The sequence below is a fragment of the Aspergillus heteromorphus genome (genome assembly GCF_003184545.1).
Source record: "Aspergillus heteromorphus CBS 117.55 chromosome Unknown BO70scaffold_26, whole genome shotgun sequence".
NCBI classification, from domain to species: Eukaryota; Fungi; Ascomycota; class Eurotiomycetes; order Eurotiales; family Aspergillaceae; genus Aspergillus; species Aspergillus heteromorphus.
Window position 1 is genome coordinate 102,812 of NW_020290431.1, and position 12,819 is coordinate 115,630.

At 51.2% G+C, this 12,819-nt stretch overlaps 4 protein-coding genes across 4 annotated transcripts; 2 read left to right on the plus strand and 2 right to left on the minus strand.

The window, feature by feature from the left end:
• Positions 1 to 979: 979 nt before the first annotated feature.
• On the plus strand, positions 980 to 6,441 carry BO70DRAFT_320490 (putative multidrug resistance-associated protein). The gene is made up of 12 exons (XM_025540477.1): positions 980 to 1,221; positions 1,275 to 2,024; positions 2,096 to 2,375; positions 2,437 to 2,670; positions 2,721 to 3,451; positions 3,503 to 3,665; positions 3,713 to 4,057; positions 4,110 to 4,233; positions 4,279 to 4,466; positions 4,528 to 5,149; positions 5,220 to 5,693; positions 5,779 to 6,441. Exons 1-12 carry the CDS (start codon positions 1,009 to 1,011, stop codon positions 5,999 to 6,001), a joined length of 4,347 nt encoding a protein of 1,448 aa, XP_025396381.1. The 5' UTR covers positions 980 to 1,008; the 3' UTR covers positions 6,002 to 6,441.
• A 474-nt stretch (positions 6,442 to 6,915) lies between these two features.
• On the minus strand, positions 6,916 to 8,027 carry BO70DRAFT_413925 (cucumopine synthase; the record flags this gene model as incomplete). The annotated part of the gene is made up of 3 exons (XM_025547341.1): positions 6,916 to 7,377; positions 7,435 to 7,767; positions 7,821 to 8,027. 3 exons carry the CDS (start codon positions 8,025 to 8,027, stop codon positions 6,916 to 6,918), a joined length of 1,002 nt encoding a protein of 333 aa, XP_025396382.1.
• A 1,108-nt stretch (positions 8,028 to 9,135) lies between these two features.
• BO70DRAFT_298027 (nuclear transport factor 2 family protein) lies at positions 9,136 to 9,641 on the plus strand (the record flags this gene model as incomplete). The annotated part of the gene is made up of 2 exons (XM_025539591.1): positions 9,136 to 9,403; positions 9,502 to 9,641. 2 exons carry the CDS (start codon positions 9,136 to 9,138, stop codon positions 9,639 to 9,641), a joined length of 408 nt encoding a protein of 135 aa, XP_025396383.1.
• A 2-nt stretch (positions 9,642 to 9,643) lies between these two features.
• BO70DRAFT_364823 (pyruvate decarboxylase) lies at positions 9,644 to 11,917 on the minus strand. The gene is made up of 2 exons (XM_025543909.1): positions 11,569 to 11,917; positions 9,644 to 11,514 (listed from the first exon to the last, which is right to left on the minus strand). Exons 1-2 carry the CDS (start codon positions 11,729 to 11,731, stop codon positions 10,106 to 10,108), a joined length of 1,572 nt encoding a protein of 523 aa, XP_025396384.1. The 5' UTR covers positions 11,732 to 11,917; the 3' UTR covers positions 9,644 to 10,105.
• Positions 11,918 to 12,819: the final 902 nt, after the last annotated feature.

Sequence of the window (12,819 nt, forward strand, 5' to 3'; positions counted from 1 at the left end):
CATCCAAAGAAGAAGGTCGGGGGGCTCTGGCCCTCGCCACCAGGAACTCGCATAGTTACTAACTATGCGACCGGCTTAGCTAATCCTGCGTGCTGCAGGCAAATGTACCTGTACAGAGAACAGTAGTTTCTCCAATGACATGGTACCAATCGCCCAAAATAGAAAATAGTATGCCGGATGATAGATCAGATCCAGTCGGTGTGGAGGTGTTCGCACTTGACCCCATCTTCTTCCTCAAAAACGGGGGACTCTAGTATGGCATCATGAACAACACATAAACCCGAGTAACCTCGGAGTGGATGCTCAAATTTAGGCCAGAAAAGATTCATCCCGAGGGGTTCGTTGCTCCGAAGGGGCCGGATTTGCGGATGTCGAGGGTACAAAGTAGGGCAGGGCAAAGATGTCATCGCTTCATCAGGGCGGACATCAGCAAACCGGCTGACTCGCTGCTTGCGGGCGGCGTGATTGGTCTGGGCCGGGCTTGGCGGATATCGCGCCCGTGAGTGGTGGGTGGCAGGCCGATACATAGAGTACATATCAGAGTTGCATACGGAGTACATTATTGGTGCTCTGATTCATCGGATAAAGAAATCCACTCTCATGGTAGGGAAACCCGAGTCAGTATTAATAATCTGGTCTGCTTGTATACCCAGATCGCCATCTTCTTGGCATCTTCCACCATGGGTGTCCTGACTTTTCAGGCTCCTCCGCGCTGGGTTGACAGTGGTGGCTGAGCCAACGCTAGCAGCCCCATAGTGAATGCTTCTAAGGCCTCCCCAGCATCTGGTTGGGCCAGCATCCCCCCAAGCTCACGCTACTGCAGAAGCAATCAAACGGTCACTATCTCTGTCCAATAATGTCAGCCATTTGTGTTTCCCTCGGAAATTAGAGGCCAACTGGACTGGACTCTGGGGTATAAAGACTTCAGACCTGGAGAATCATGCATCTCCACGGTAGCCTACTGCAGGGTCCCTCTGCCCCAGAAGGGAATACCCAAGCAACTTCCAGATGGCGAGTTCAGTCTGCCTCAACAGCGACAATCAGTTCGGGCCTCGGGTGGACCCGGATTGCCGACCGTTTGACTTCACCCTGCTGTTCGAGGACGCCTTCTTCGCCGTTCTCCCCGCAGCCCTACTGATCCTGCTTCTGCCCGCACGGCTGCAGCTTCTCCGCAGGGCGCCTGTCAAAGTCACCACCTACAGGCTTGCGATCTGCAAATCGGTAAGAGAACACGATTCATCGCCGATCTGCTCGAATAATAATCGTGTCGAAAGATCTGTGTAGGAACCCTCTTCGTTCTCCAGGTAGTCTACGCAGTCAACCGCCTCAAAACGGCGGCGCTGCACACGAAACTCGCGACAACATCCGACGTCCTCAGTATCATCGCCACCGCTGCGGCAGCATGTCTCTCCTTCGTCGAAGACCAACACTCAATCGAGCCATCCGATCTTCTCGTCGTCTATTTCTCCGCGTTGACCCTCCTTGACATCCCCCGACTGCGCTCACTATGGCTGATCCCCGACACGGACATCTGCCGAGGCCTCTGGACCGCCATATACATCCTGACTGTCGTAGCCCTCTTCCTGGAATCAATGAAGAAGCTCAAAATCCTCCGGTCCCTCTACCAAGACGTGACGAAAGAGCAAGTCATCGGATTCTGGGGCCGCAGTTTCTTCATCTGGGTGACTCCCCTGTTCAGGGCTGGCTTCTCGGACATCCTCTCCGTCGAGGATCTCCCCGAGACGGATAAAGCCCTGCAAGGCGACATAGCGCGACAAAGACTCGAGAACGCCTGGGTAGACTGCAAGCCGAGCCGTCGACTTCTCAAGGCCGTGTTTCACGCGTATCTGTGGCCCGTGCTGTCTGCTGTTGTTCCTCGTCTGGCGCTGAGTGGGTTTACCTTCTGTCAGCCGTTCTTGATCGCCTCGACGATTGGTTATTTTGAGGATGGCTCGACGGACGATATCAGAAAGTATGGTCGGGCGTTGGTGGGCGCTTATCTGTTGGTTTATTTGGGGATCGCGGTGAGTAATGCTCTGAGTAGTGGTTGAGTTGCTGTGGTTTTGGCTAATGCGTGGTCTGTGGACGGTGGTAGATATCCACGGCTGTTTACTGGCGTCAGGCGTATCGGCTCATTACCACTGTGCGAGCTGGTCTTATATCCATGATCTATCAACAGACAACTAGATTGACGAGCAATGATGTCAAAGACACTGCTGCGCTCACCTTGATGGGTACGGACGTGGAGCGGATTTGCACCAGTTTCAGGTTGTTGCACGAGACGTGGGCTTCAGTGATTGAAGTCGCGATCGCTTTGTATCTCCTGGAGCGCCAGATATTCCTGGTTTGTCTCGTGCCTGCGGGAATCACGGTTGGTATGTACCCATCGGGTCTACTTCTGTTATTTTCCACCGTAGAGAACACTGACACGAGCAGCATGCATCCTCGGAACACGCCCCATATCCTCCCGCACCGGGCCCGCGCAGAAGGCCTGGGTCGGGAAAGTCCAAACGAGAATCGCAGCAACATCCGCCATGCTAGGCGACATGAAGGCCGTCCAGATGCTCGGGCTGACCGACGTTCTCTTTGGTCTGATAACGAAGCTACGACAGGCCGAACTCGCTACGTCGTCGCACTTCCGCAGGCTGTTTATCTCGATGGTGGTGATATGTAAGACCTCTTCTCTACAAATTACAACTGACAGAAGCCTAATTTTCCAGCGAACATCCCGCTGGACTTTGCACCGTACGCCACGTTTGCGGTGTACGCTATCATTTCGGTTGTCCGTAACGACCAGTCTCTTCTGGCTTCTCGGGCGTTCACTTCGCTGTCCTTGATTTCGCTGCTGACGTCCCCGTTGGTCACCTTCATCCGGGCGGTTCCTCAGCTCGTGCAGTGTAGTGGGTCTTTTGAGCGCATTGAGGCGTATTTGGAGAAGAAGCCTGCCGTGGTTGACGATCTCACCCCATCAAGCGTCGCATCGACCGATCTGTCTCCGCGCGAAGGACTGGAATTAACGAGATTTGCAGCCGTACCGCAAGCCTCTACCTTAGTGTCGTTCAACGGGGTAGATATAGCATGGTCTCCCGACTCCGACACCGTGCTTCGGGATCTCCACTTAGATATTGGCAGAGGAATCACGATGCTCATCGGCCCCGTGGGATCTGGAAAGTCGGCACTGATCGAGAGTATTTTAGGAGAGACAGTCATCCGCAACGGGACTAGACGCGCCGGGCTATCGAACGTTGCGTACTGCTCCCAAAAGCCATGGATCGTCAACAATACCATCCAGCATAATATCACGGGCGGAACACGGTTCGATATGAAGTGGTATCGCTTTTGCGTTTCCGCGTGCGGTCTGGACGATGATTTGGCGAGTCTGCCTGCTGGAGATATGCATGTGGCTGGAAGCGATGGTGTTTCGCTGAGTGGGGGTCAGAAGCAGCGTGTGGTATGTGGTATTCTGAAGGTATCAATATGGACTGAGGCTAATGCTTCAAAGGCGCTTGCGCGAGCCATGTATTCCAGGCTGCCGAATATTCTGCTTGACGATGTGTTTAGTGGCTTGGATTCGAGGTGTATTGGCCACATTATCTCCACGCTCTTTGCTCCAGATGGGCACTTTCGCAAAGCCGGGACGTCGGTGATTCTTGCCACTCATACTCGTAAGACTACAGTATCACGATCGTGGGTATCTGACTAACATGTACAGAGCGTCTACTGCCATACGCGGACGAGATCATTGTTCTGGATCAGGGTGCTGTGGTTGACAGCGGGGCTTACCGGGATATCATATCCAGGACACCGGATATCGCAGCAAAGTGTTTAACATTGCCAGGTAGTGAAGAAAATGTTGACAGTGACCGCAATACTGAGTTGGAAAAAGCTGTCGCTACCAAAGCGACTCATCAGCAAAACCAACCCTCAGATCGTGACTTCTCCCGACGCGACGGTACGTGGGATGTGTACAAATACTACGCCAGGAGTGCGGGTTACAAGATGGTTTTTGGCTTCGTCGCATCTTCTCTGGTTTCGACGTTCTTGAAAAACTTTTCAAGTAAGCAGCGCTGTTATGCATCCTCTCCAGCTTCGGTCTGACAGAAATTCAGCGATATGGATCCAGTGGTGGTCCGATTCCAATGAGACAGACCCAAATGGCAAAGTGGGCTTCTATCTCGGGGTATACACGGCATTTGCGGTTTTGAATGCCACGGGTATTGCGATGGCTTGCTAGTAAGGTTGTCTGCTTCTAACCAATTGTTTTGCTAACATTTGTAGCCTGTTATTCATGAAGATCATCAATGACACCGCGATGGGACTGCACACCGACCTACTGGCGTCCACCCTCAACGCACCCATGAGCTTCTTCCAAACAACCGACACCGGAAGTGTGACGAACCGATTCAGCCAGGACATGGATCTGATCGACATGAATCTTCCCATCTGTGTGATGAATACCTTCGGAAGTAACCAACCCGTTCCTCTTTCCACCCTCCGTCGAGCATGTACTAACACAACCTCCCACAGACGGAACATCCACCATCATGAAGCTGATCATCATCTGCGTCGTGGGAAAGTACATGGCGGCGACATTCCCCATCCTCGTCTTGGCCTTCTTCATCATCCAGTCTTACTACCTCCGCACCTCTCGTCAGGTAAGACTGCTCGACATCGAAGCCAAATCACCCCTGTACAGCCACTTCACCGAAACCATGAAAGGCATCTCGACCATCCGCGCCCTCGGATGGCAACTTGCATTTCAGACCCATCTCCAAACCAAACTTAACCACTCACAACGACCATTCTACATGCTGTTTTGTATCCAGCAATGGCTGGCCCTGGTGCTCAATCTCGTCGTGACCGCCATGGCAGTCATCCTGCTGGCCATTATCACATCGATGAAGGACAAGTTCAGCGCTGCGGCCATCGGTGTGGCTCTGAATATGGTCTTGACCTTCAACCAGGAGATCGTACGTACCGTGCAGTCTTGGACCCAGCTGGAGACATCCATCGGGGCAGTTTCCCGGGTTCAGAATTTCATGCGAGAGACACCGTCCGAAAGAAACGATCTCATGACTCCACTTCCCCCGGTCCACGAATGGCCGTCGGACGGCGCGATCACATTCGAGAACATCACCGCCGTGCATGGGTAAGCATCTACCTCCACAACCACCACCTCCCCTCTTCAACCCAGTAATGAATGAACCAAACCCACCCAGCTCCCCCGCCAGCCAAACCACCCCCATCCTCAAAAACATCTCCCTCGAAATCCGTCCCCGCGAAAAGCTCGCCATCTGCGGCCCCTCCGGCAGCGGCAAAACCTCCCTCATCATGGCTCTTCTCCAGATGATCGACATCCAGGAAGGACGGGTATCCATCGATGGTCGGGACCTGGCAACCTTCCAGCCGAAGGACATCCGACTGCGCTTGAACATCATCCCCCAGGACCCGTTCTTCATGCCTGGCTCGGTGCGGTTTAATCTGGACCCTCATGTCCGCGCTACCGATGAGACGATTCAGTCGGCGGTTGAGAAGGTCGGACTGTGGCGACGGGTCGGCGGGGCGGAAGGGTTAGATATGGATCTGAAAGCGGAGGATTGGTCGATGGGCGAGAGACAGTTGTTGGCTCTGGCGAGGGCGTTGGTCGTTGGTGTTACTTGTCCGGTTTTGGTCTTGGATGAGGCGATGAGCAGGTATTCCTACCCCCCCCCTCTCTCTCCCACACACACACATAGATATATATCCTGAATACTGAATACTGATTTTATGATGGAATAGCGTCGACGAAACAACAGAAACAATGATGCAGGACATCATCGAGAGAGAATTCGCCCATCACACCGTCGTCTCTGTTATGCATCGCTTGCGGTATATCGATCGCTTTGATCGCGTCGTCGTGCTGAAGAACGGGGCACTCGTTGAATGTGATAGTCCTATGGCGTTACTGCAACAGGATTCTGAGCTCAGGGGGCTGTATAGCTCTTTGCATACCGCGTCCTGACGCGTTTTGGTGTGGAGTTTGAGCTAGGGGAGGGAGAAAGAGGGGGGGAGATATATGCCGTCGTGGAGGTGATGGGTCCGCTCTTTGAGATATATATGTGATTAATAGGTGGCTGTGCCACCAATTTAGTTTTGATGTGCTTGGACTCATGGATGTCTAGGAGTGTCTACATATCTGTGGATACTACCTTGATGCCTGATATCACTGGCAGAACCAACCATTCTTCCTGCCTTGATACTAAAGCCTCAAGGCCTGGGCAATTTTGGGTAACCGCCGGGGTGTGCGAGCAGACATCGGGGTGTGACCATACCTGTTCGGTCATCAAGATGCGCCATTTCGGCTACATTTCCGCATATATATCTAGTCTTCAGTCGTCGAGAATCACATCAGTGAGCCATACAGAGACCATTTAGCCTAGCAACAGTTAGCTCGAATCTAAGCAGACTTTGATAACTCTCAGCAGCTACCCACCCAGCGAAACCACAGGTTGAGCCTAGCAAGCGATAATCTTGTTTCTCAACACAGTCCTGACCTCTTGTTCCCAAGAGAAGCTGGATATTGTCGCAATACCCTCCTAACGGGGAACAAATTCTAGTGTACTGATCCACCTGGTTGAGACTGACGATGGTGACCTGCCGGTGGTATCAGCATTAGTACACATCGCTTTAGGCTCGTCTGTTGCCGGGACTTGGCGGCCCGCAAGCTCAAGCTTGAATGCTTGGCCTTGCTTTGCGGTGAATGGCTAGAACAGGATGCATCCTGCGTATCTGCATTGAGATGAAGATGCAACTAAAAGATGATCCAATAACCAAGAGAAGCTTTTTTTGCGGCCTGGAACAATGGTCTCATTTTTATTCCAGCCTTTCCGGTAAGTACAGTCAAGCGCAGGAAACACAGCAAAGCCATTGTTCCATCTAATTCAGGTTCATGGGATACTCGATAGTATGTCTCCAAGGAAAAATATGCAAATTCTGTGCATTCAAGAGATTGACATAGCGAGCAAACGCGCTGATCATAGCCAGAAAGTCTTCCCGAGCCTGTTCGGTATCGGGATTGGGTTGAATTCTCTCCGTAATGAGAGCGTCGATTTGCCGATATGTCGAGCAAAGAAAAGTGGCACCTGTGTAGCCCACAAACTCCGACGGTGTTGATGTGAAGACTCGGTAGAGGGTGATGAGGTGTTGCAGGTCGAAGTGCGGTTGAGTCGCTGCAACCGCGAGGATATTGTTCAGGATGTTGTAGCCGAGTGGTCGGACCTCCCCGTTCAGAAAGACCATTGTGGCGAAGTAGGATCCTTTGGAGCCTGCTAATGAACCTGCCAGGCCGTTATGTACGGTCTCGATATCCGGACATATTCCAGACCAGTATCTTTCTGTCTTGGAGGGATTAGCTTGGATGGTATTTACCACTCGCGGCTCAGAGGAAAGTCGTACCTCGTCATGGATCCTGTGAACTAAAGCCTTCACCTCATCGGTCACTCCAATCCGCTCCAGCTGAAGTGGAAGATGCTCTGTCGGCTCGGGCTGCGAGGCGTCCCAAACAATAACCTCGATTATCTGTTTCGTCTTATTGCATGCTTTCCACACCGCGTTACCGGCGAGTCGGAGGTTTTCCATGTCCTCGGGTATGACATTTCCGCAAGGTGCTGCAGGGAGATACTCGGATAGAGGGCCATATTTAATGGCAAGATGCTGCAGTCCAGAAAGAAAGACGGTACCGTCGGGCTCGAGGGTTCTGTCTGGTACTTTGTAGTCCGCGTGGGTGTACTGGGTGAAAGGATCAGTACAGCGGGGAGTCAATGGCATTGACAGCCACTTACAATCAACATCTCAGAGGGAACGAGGTGGTACAAGTGGTCGCCTGAGACTAGAGCATGGTTTTGAAGAGACCGATAGGGAAGATGCTCAAACAGAAGGTCGATCAGGCGTGGGTTGACCGTGTCGTTCATATGTGCGGTGACCGTGATGCCCACTTGCGGCCATTTGATCTTGATCCTGCGGGACGACTCTGGCAGAGTATCTTGCATTATGCTAATAGTTCTTGCAATATTCCTGATAGCGGAATAAGACTATGTCCTTTGCGACGTTATGTGCTAGAATGTGCCAGAAGTGGGGGAGACGAAGCCGTCGCCAGCCATATTTGATATTTTCAGGATGATGGCAACCCTTTTGAGATGATAAGTACGCACATAGACAGTGCTCACACTTTTAATCTTGAAAAGTATTGGAGGCGAATGAATCAGCCTACCATATCAATCTACCATTATCCAAGAACTATAACCTTTCCGCATCCATATTTAAGGACGGTGACAGATGAAATAAGCTTCTGACTTCTGACTGGAAGACTCTATGGTACCAAGCAGCTTTAGCAGCTATGTAGGGTGCTTTGTCCCTTCAGGTGACTACTCGGAGGATTAAAGGAAGCTTGGTTCTAAACCCTCCGAGTGATACGTGTAGATGTTGCCCAAGGTAAGACTTTGTGCCCAGCTCCCAGGGTGAACATAGTGTACTCCTGAGTGTTATAAGAGGTGGAAACCTACTTAGATCGTACTAAATGATTCTTGGCAATATATCACCGGCTTTATTCGGTGACACAGCCGCTTGGATGATGGAGGGTATGGCTGTAATAGTATTGGGATGGATGCGCCAAAGTGCGGGGATGTGGCGCACCACCCCCGGAGGTGACCTCAATCCAATCGCAAAACCAGCCTGGGGGTGCTGAGTGATCAAACTGGAATTGGAAGCGGGGTATTTGGTCCAGATCGAGGTGCTATGGTAAGACCACAGTGTATTACCTATCCCGATAATGCATGGTATGGCCGCAGGCCCCGCACCGAAAGGGGGTTGGAGGTTGTCTATAACATTGGGACAACCATGGTGAAGTAGGACAGCATGCCAGAAATGCAAGGATGACTCGTTTGGGTTAACATCCGGAGTCCTGCCTGTGACTCTGCATATTAAATCGATAGCAGTTAGACATGGTTTTGTCAGCCTGGCCGGGTTAGGGTTACAGCTATGCAGCTGACCTCAGCCTTGACAACCAGCCTTTCAGATACAGTGTTCGAGGAATCTGCTCTCTATAGTCCAACACCTTTCATAATGGCATCGTATACTCCATATCCTGATATCCCCACAATGCAGGAAATCTTTTCCAACCTCGAGACCGGTAATTACGATGCCTTCTTCACCCACGTCGCCGACGACGTGCATTGGACTGTGACTGGCACCCACCCCACATCGGGTGTCTTTGAAAACAAGTCCGATCTCCAAAAAGGTCCATTGTCAAGAATAGGTAGATGCATGGATTCCGATGGTCTCGTGCTGAAGGTCATCAACATTGCTGGGGGAGGAACACAGCCGTGGGCTGTTGCCGAGCCTGAGAGTAACGGGCATACTAGGAATGGTGAGCTCGACACAATTCTCTACCGAGAAGAAATGTGCTCTTTAGTCGTCACTCATCCGAAAATATCCATAAGCCAGCCTCCAGCTGACTTTTGGTAGGCACCAGGTTCGATAACAAATATGCCTGGGTCTTCCGGTGGAATCAAGAGGGGGTGATCGAAGAGTTGAGGGCCTATATGGATTCGGCTCTTGTGGAACGGACGATTATAGAAAATGAGGGCTGTGGGAATGACTTGTGATATCTGTATTTAGTGTGTACTGAAACATAAAATGTGTCTAGTTTGCTACACTCTGGCGCTATCCATCACTCCTTATGATCTGGGTATTGAAGCTTGGATCCAAAGGTCTGACCTGTAGTAAACTCGAAGAATCTAGCTTGCCAGTTATCAGTACTGATGCGGGGTGTCACTTCTATTTCGAGCCAGCTGCCTGGCAGAATCGAACCATGCTGTCGCTGACATCCGACGGATGAATGCAGCACTCGAGAAAAGCGAGCTTTTCCGGTTCTCCGAGGACACGATCGAGTGCTAGATGTAGTTCATCGTGGGTTTTGATGCGCATGGCAAACATGGCAGGATTGTGTTGTTCTCGCCGCGCCTGGTCTGTCAGAAATACGTTCCCATTGCCGAGGCTGTGGGTTACATTGCACATGGATTGGGCCAGGAGGGCATAGTTCCAGTTGCTAACGTAGTTGTAGGGCCCGTCATGGAATGTACTCTGACCAGTCCGAATGGTTAGATGGTTCAATAGTGTCAACTGGACGACTTACCTGGATTTTATATCCCAGGCCGTTGAAGATGAAAATAACAGGGTTTGCCTTTAGTCGAATCATCGTGCTCAGTTCTTGAGCCGTCATCTGAAAGCTCCCGTCCCCGATCATCAGAATCGTCCGCCCATCCGGTCTGGCGAGTTGCGATCCCAATATAGCGGGTAGACTCCATCCAATTGAACCGTACATCATCTGCTTCTGGTAGTCCACTCCATACGGGAGCTTTATTTTCTGCCCATTGAACCAACTGTCACCGGCTTCGACGATCAGAGTGTTCCCCCGTTTAAGTATCGATTGAATTCCTTCCAAGATTCTTGCGCTTGTTAGGGGTTGGTTGATTGGTTTATGCACACCCTCCCCATCTCGGATTAATTTCACGTCGCTGGTCGATACGTTGGGCTCCGTATAGTGACTGTTGAGATCGGAATGGATAATGGTATCGCACACATCCTCTATCGTGATGGAATTGATGGAGCCACCGTCTGGGGCCCGAAGGTGATCTGGCTGGATAGCCACCTGTGGGGGCTTAGGTTTCTTGACCATGTGGTAGTCAAACCAACGGGATCCAACTTCCACCCACAAGTCTGCTCTCATGACTTTCTCCAGACATGCCTCATCTGAAGCGCTTCCCCAAAACGTACCTTGGAATTGGGGATGTGGTTCGGGAAACACAGACTTAGCATCCGGTTGACAAAAGACGGGGCATCCTAGCTTCTCGACTAGGGAGACAAGCCTGTCCGTGGCAAGGGAGTGTCGCGCCAGCGTACCTACAATAATCACTGGGCGTTTGGCAGCTCTCCAATGACTGCCGAAGACGTTGAAAGCATGTCGAACGCTGTTAGGCGATGGAATTGGAGGGCCCCGGACAATGAGAGGCATAGGGGATTCACATGGCATCTGTGGAATATCGATTGGAACCTCGATATAAACCGGCAGTGACTTGTCGAGACATTCGATCAGCGCTCCATCCAAGATCGCCGTGGCGTTTGCTGTGCGGTCCAACCGGACAGAGGCGGCGGTGACTTGCTCAAACATGCGAAGGGCCTGGTCTCGATCTTTCAGGCCGGTGGTATGGTGGATCAAACTGTCTTGCCCGAATGTGTCTGATGGAGGTGCTCCACAGACCACGATAACCCTTACTCTGTCGGAATACGCACCTGCAATCGCATTGATAAGCGACAGCCCTCCTACCATGAAAGTGACGACGACGACAGCGACCCTTTGTGGTGAAGACCGAGCATAGCCATCGGCAGTGTAGCCAGCATTTAACTCATTGCAGCAGCCCACCAGGCGGAGGTTGTCATTCTTCAGTATCTGATCCAGGAGCAGCAAGTTAAAATCCCCTATGTCTATAAGCACCGCTCGCGGGGGTGTTTTTCCTGCTAGTGAAGACTCACCGGGGATGACAAAATAGTCTTTGATCCCAATCTCCTCCAGACGATATGCAAGGTATTTCCCAACATTATATTCACTTTGCGCAAACGTTGGTGCTGGTCGAGACATATGCCCCTTTCCTGCCACAGCATTGGTCATGGCTTCGATACTAGGAATCTCCGGCATTTTGCTTGCTCCGTCCTCTCTAGGATCGTTGAATTTCAAGGTTCGAAGAAACTATTTGACAATAAGTGAAGTGGTTTTGGAAACAGATGGACACCGAGTAAATTAAATCTTCAATTTCTTTTAGAACCTGACCTTGTTTTTGGGCGCATTTAACAGAAGAAAGAGTTCAGGTTTGTCTGGATGTAGCTTTCGATTCTTCCTATTCCAGCCCCCCTACCGGCATGATACAGTTCTGGATATATGTTGAAAACCGAGCTCGGAGCTCGTCACCAACTACTAGTACGTCACCAACCTCATTCCGGGCATCAATTGTCTGGTGATGCCTGGCATGAGTCGCGTGACAACTTAACTTTGAATCAGGAATGCTAAGAACTGGCTAAATCCCTACAACGGCATCACCTGAAGGCTCCGCCTAGGTAGCATCCCCGTGTCTTTCCTCGAAAGGGGGCGAAGGGGACTCCTGCCCCATTGGTCTACCCGATGAGAAGGTCAACGGCTGTTGATTTCGGTTCGAATCGGAGAATGATCTATAAAGGTGCTCGGGTATTCCCCTACCACTGATTGAATTTGAATTCAAGGCCAAGGCAGTAAAATTTCGAATCCAGGCAATTTGCCCACATACCAAAGTCAGAAATTTCTGTCGAGGCAGCTGAAGGCATCTTAGATCTGAACGCCAAGGCAGGTTTGAGAAGTGTTGTAGAACAGGTCAGCTCTGGGCACGAGCAAGCTTCAACCCGCGTCTAATCAACGCAGGGAGCTGGTTCGGGTGGCAAATCGTGAAGTCTGTCCAGGATAATCTGAGGAACAGTTCCAAATCGGTCGCTCGCATCTAAATCATGCCTTGTGTGGGAAGGGATCTTCAGCATCGCCCTCTGTACGAGGCGGATGATGTCGATCTGTGGCTAAAATGGCGTCTATAGATAGCAGCATGCGTCTTATTTGAGTCGTGGGTGCTCCACTGTTGACTAGGATTGAGTGGGCGTTTTTAGAAAAGAAAGAAAATGGGAAGACTTCCCATCTCTTGCTGCAACATCTCATTCACTGCTATTCGGAGTGAATAGAATTCCTGATGTCCACCCGCCTTTGCT

Excerpts from the sequence above, each read along its gene's own strand:
- BO70DRAFT_364823 (XM_025543909.1), bottom strand. The coding sequence starts at position 11,731 with ATGCCGGAGATTCCTAGTATCGAAGCCATGACCAATGCTGTGGCAGGA. Across the intron at positions 11,515-11,568 it reads AGACTATTTTGTCATCCCCG|GGGATTTTAACTTGCTGCTC; the intron begins GTGAGTCTTCAC and ends TTATAGACATAG.
- BO70DRAFT_320490 (XM_025540477.1), top strand. The coding sequence starts at position 1,009 with ATGGCGAGTTCAGTCTGCCTCAACAGCGACAATCAGTTCGGGCCTCGG. Across the intron at positions 2,376-2,436 it reads GCCTGCGGGAATCACGGTTG|CATGCATCCTCGGAACACGC; the intron begins GTATGTACCCAT and ends TGACACGAGCAG. Across the intron at positions 5,150-5,219 it reads AACATCACCGCCGTGCATGG|CTCCCCCGCCAGCCAAACCA; the intron begins GTAAGCATCTAC and ends AAACCCACCCAG.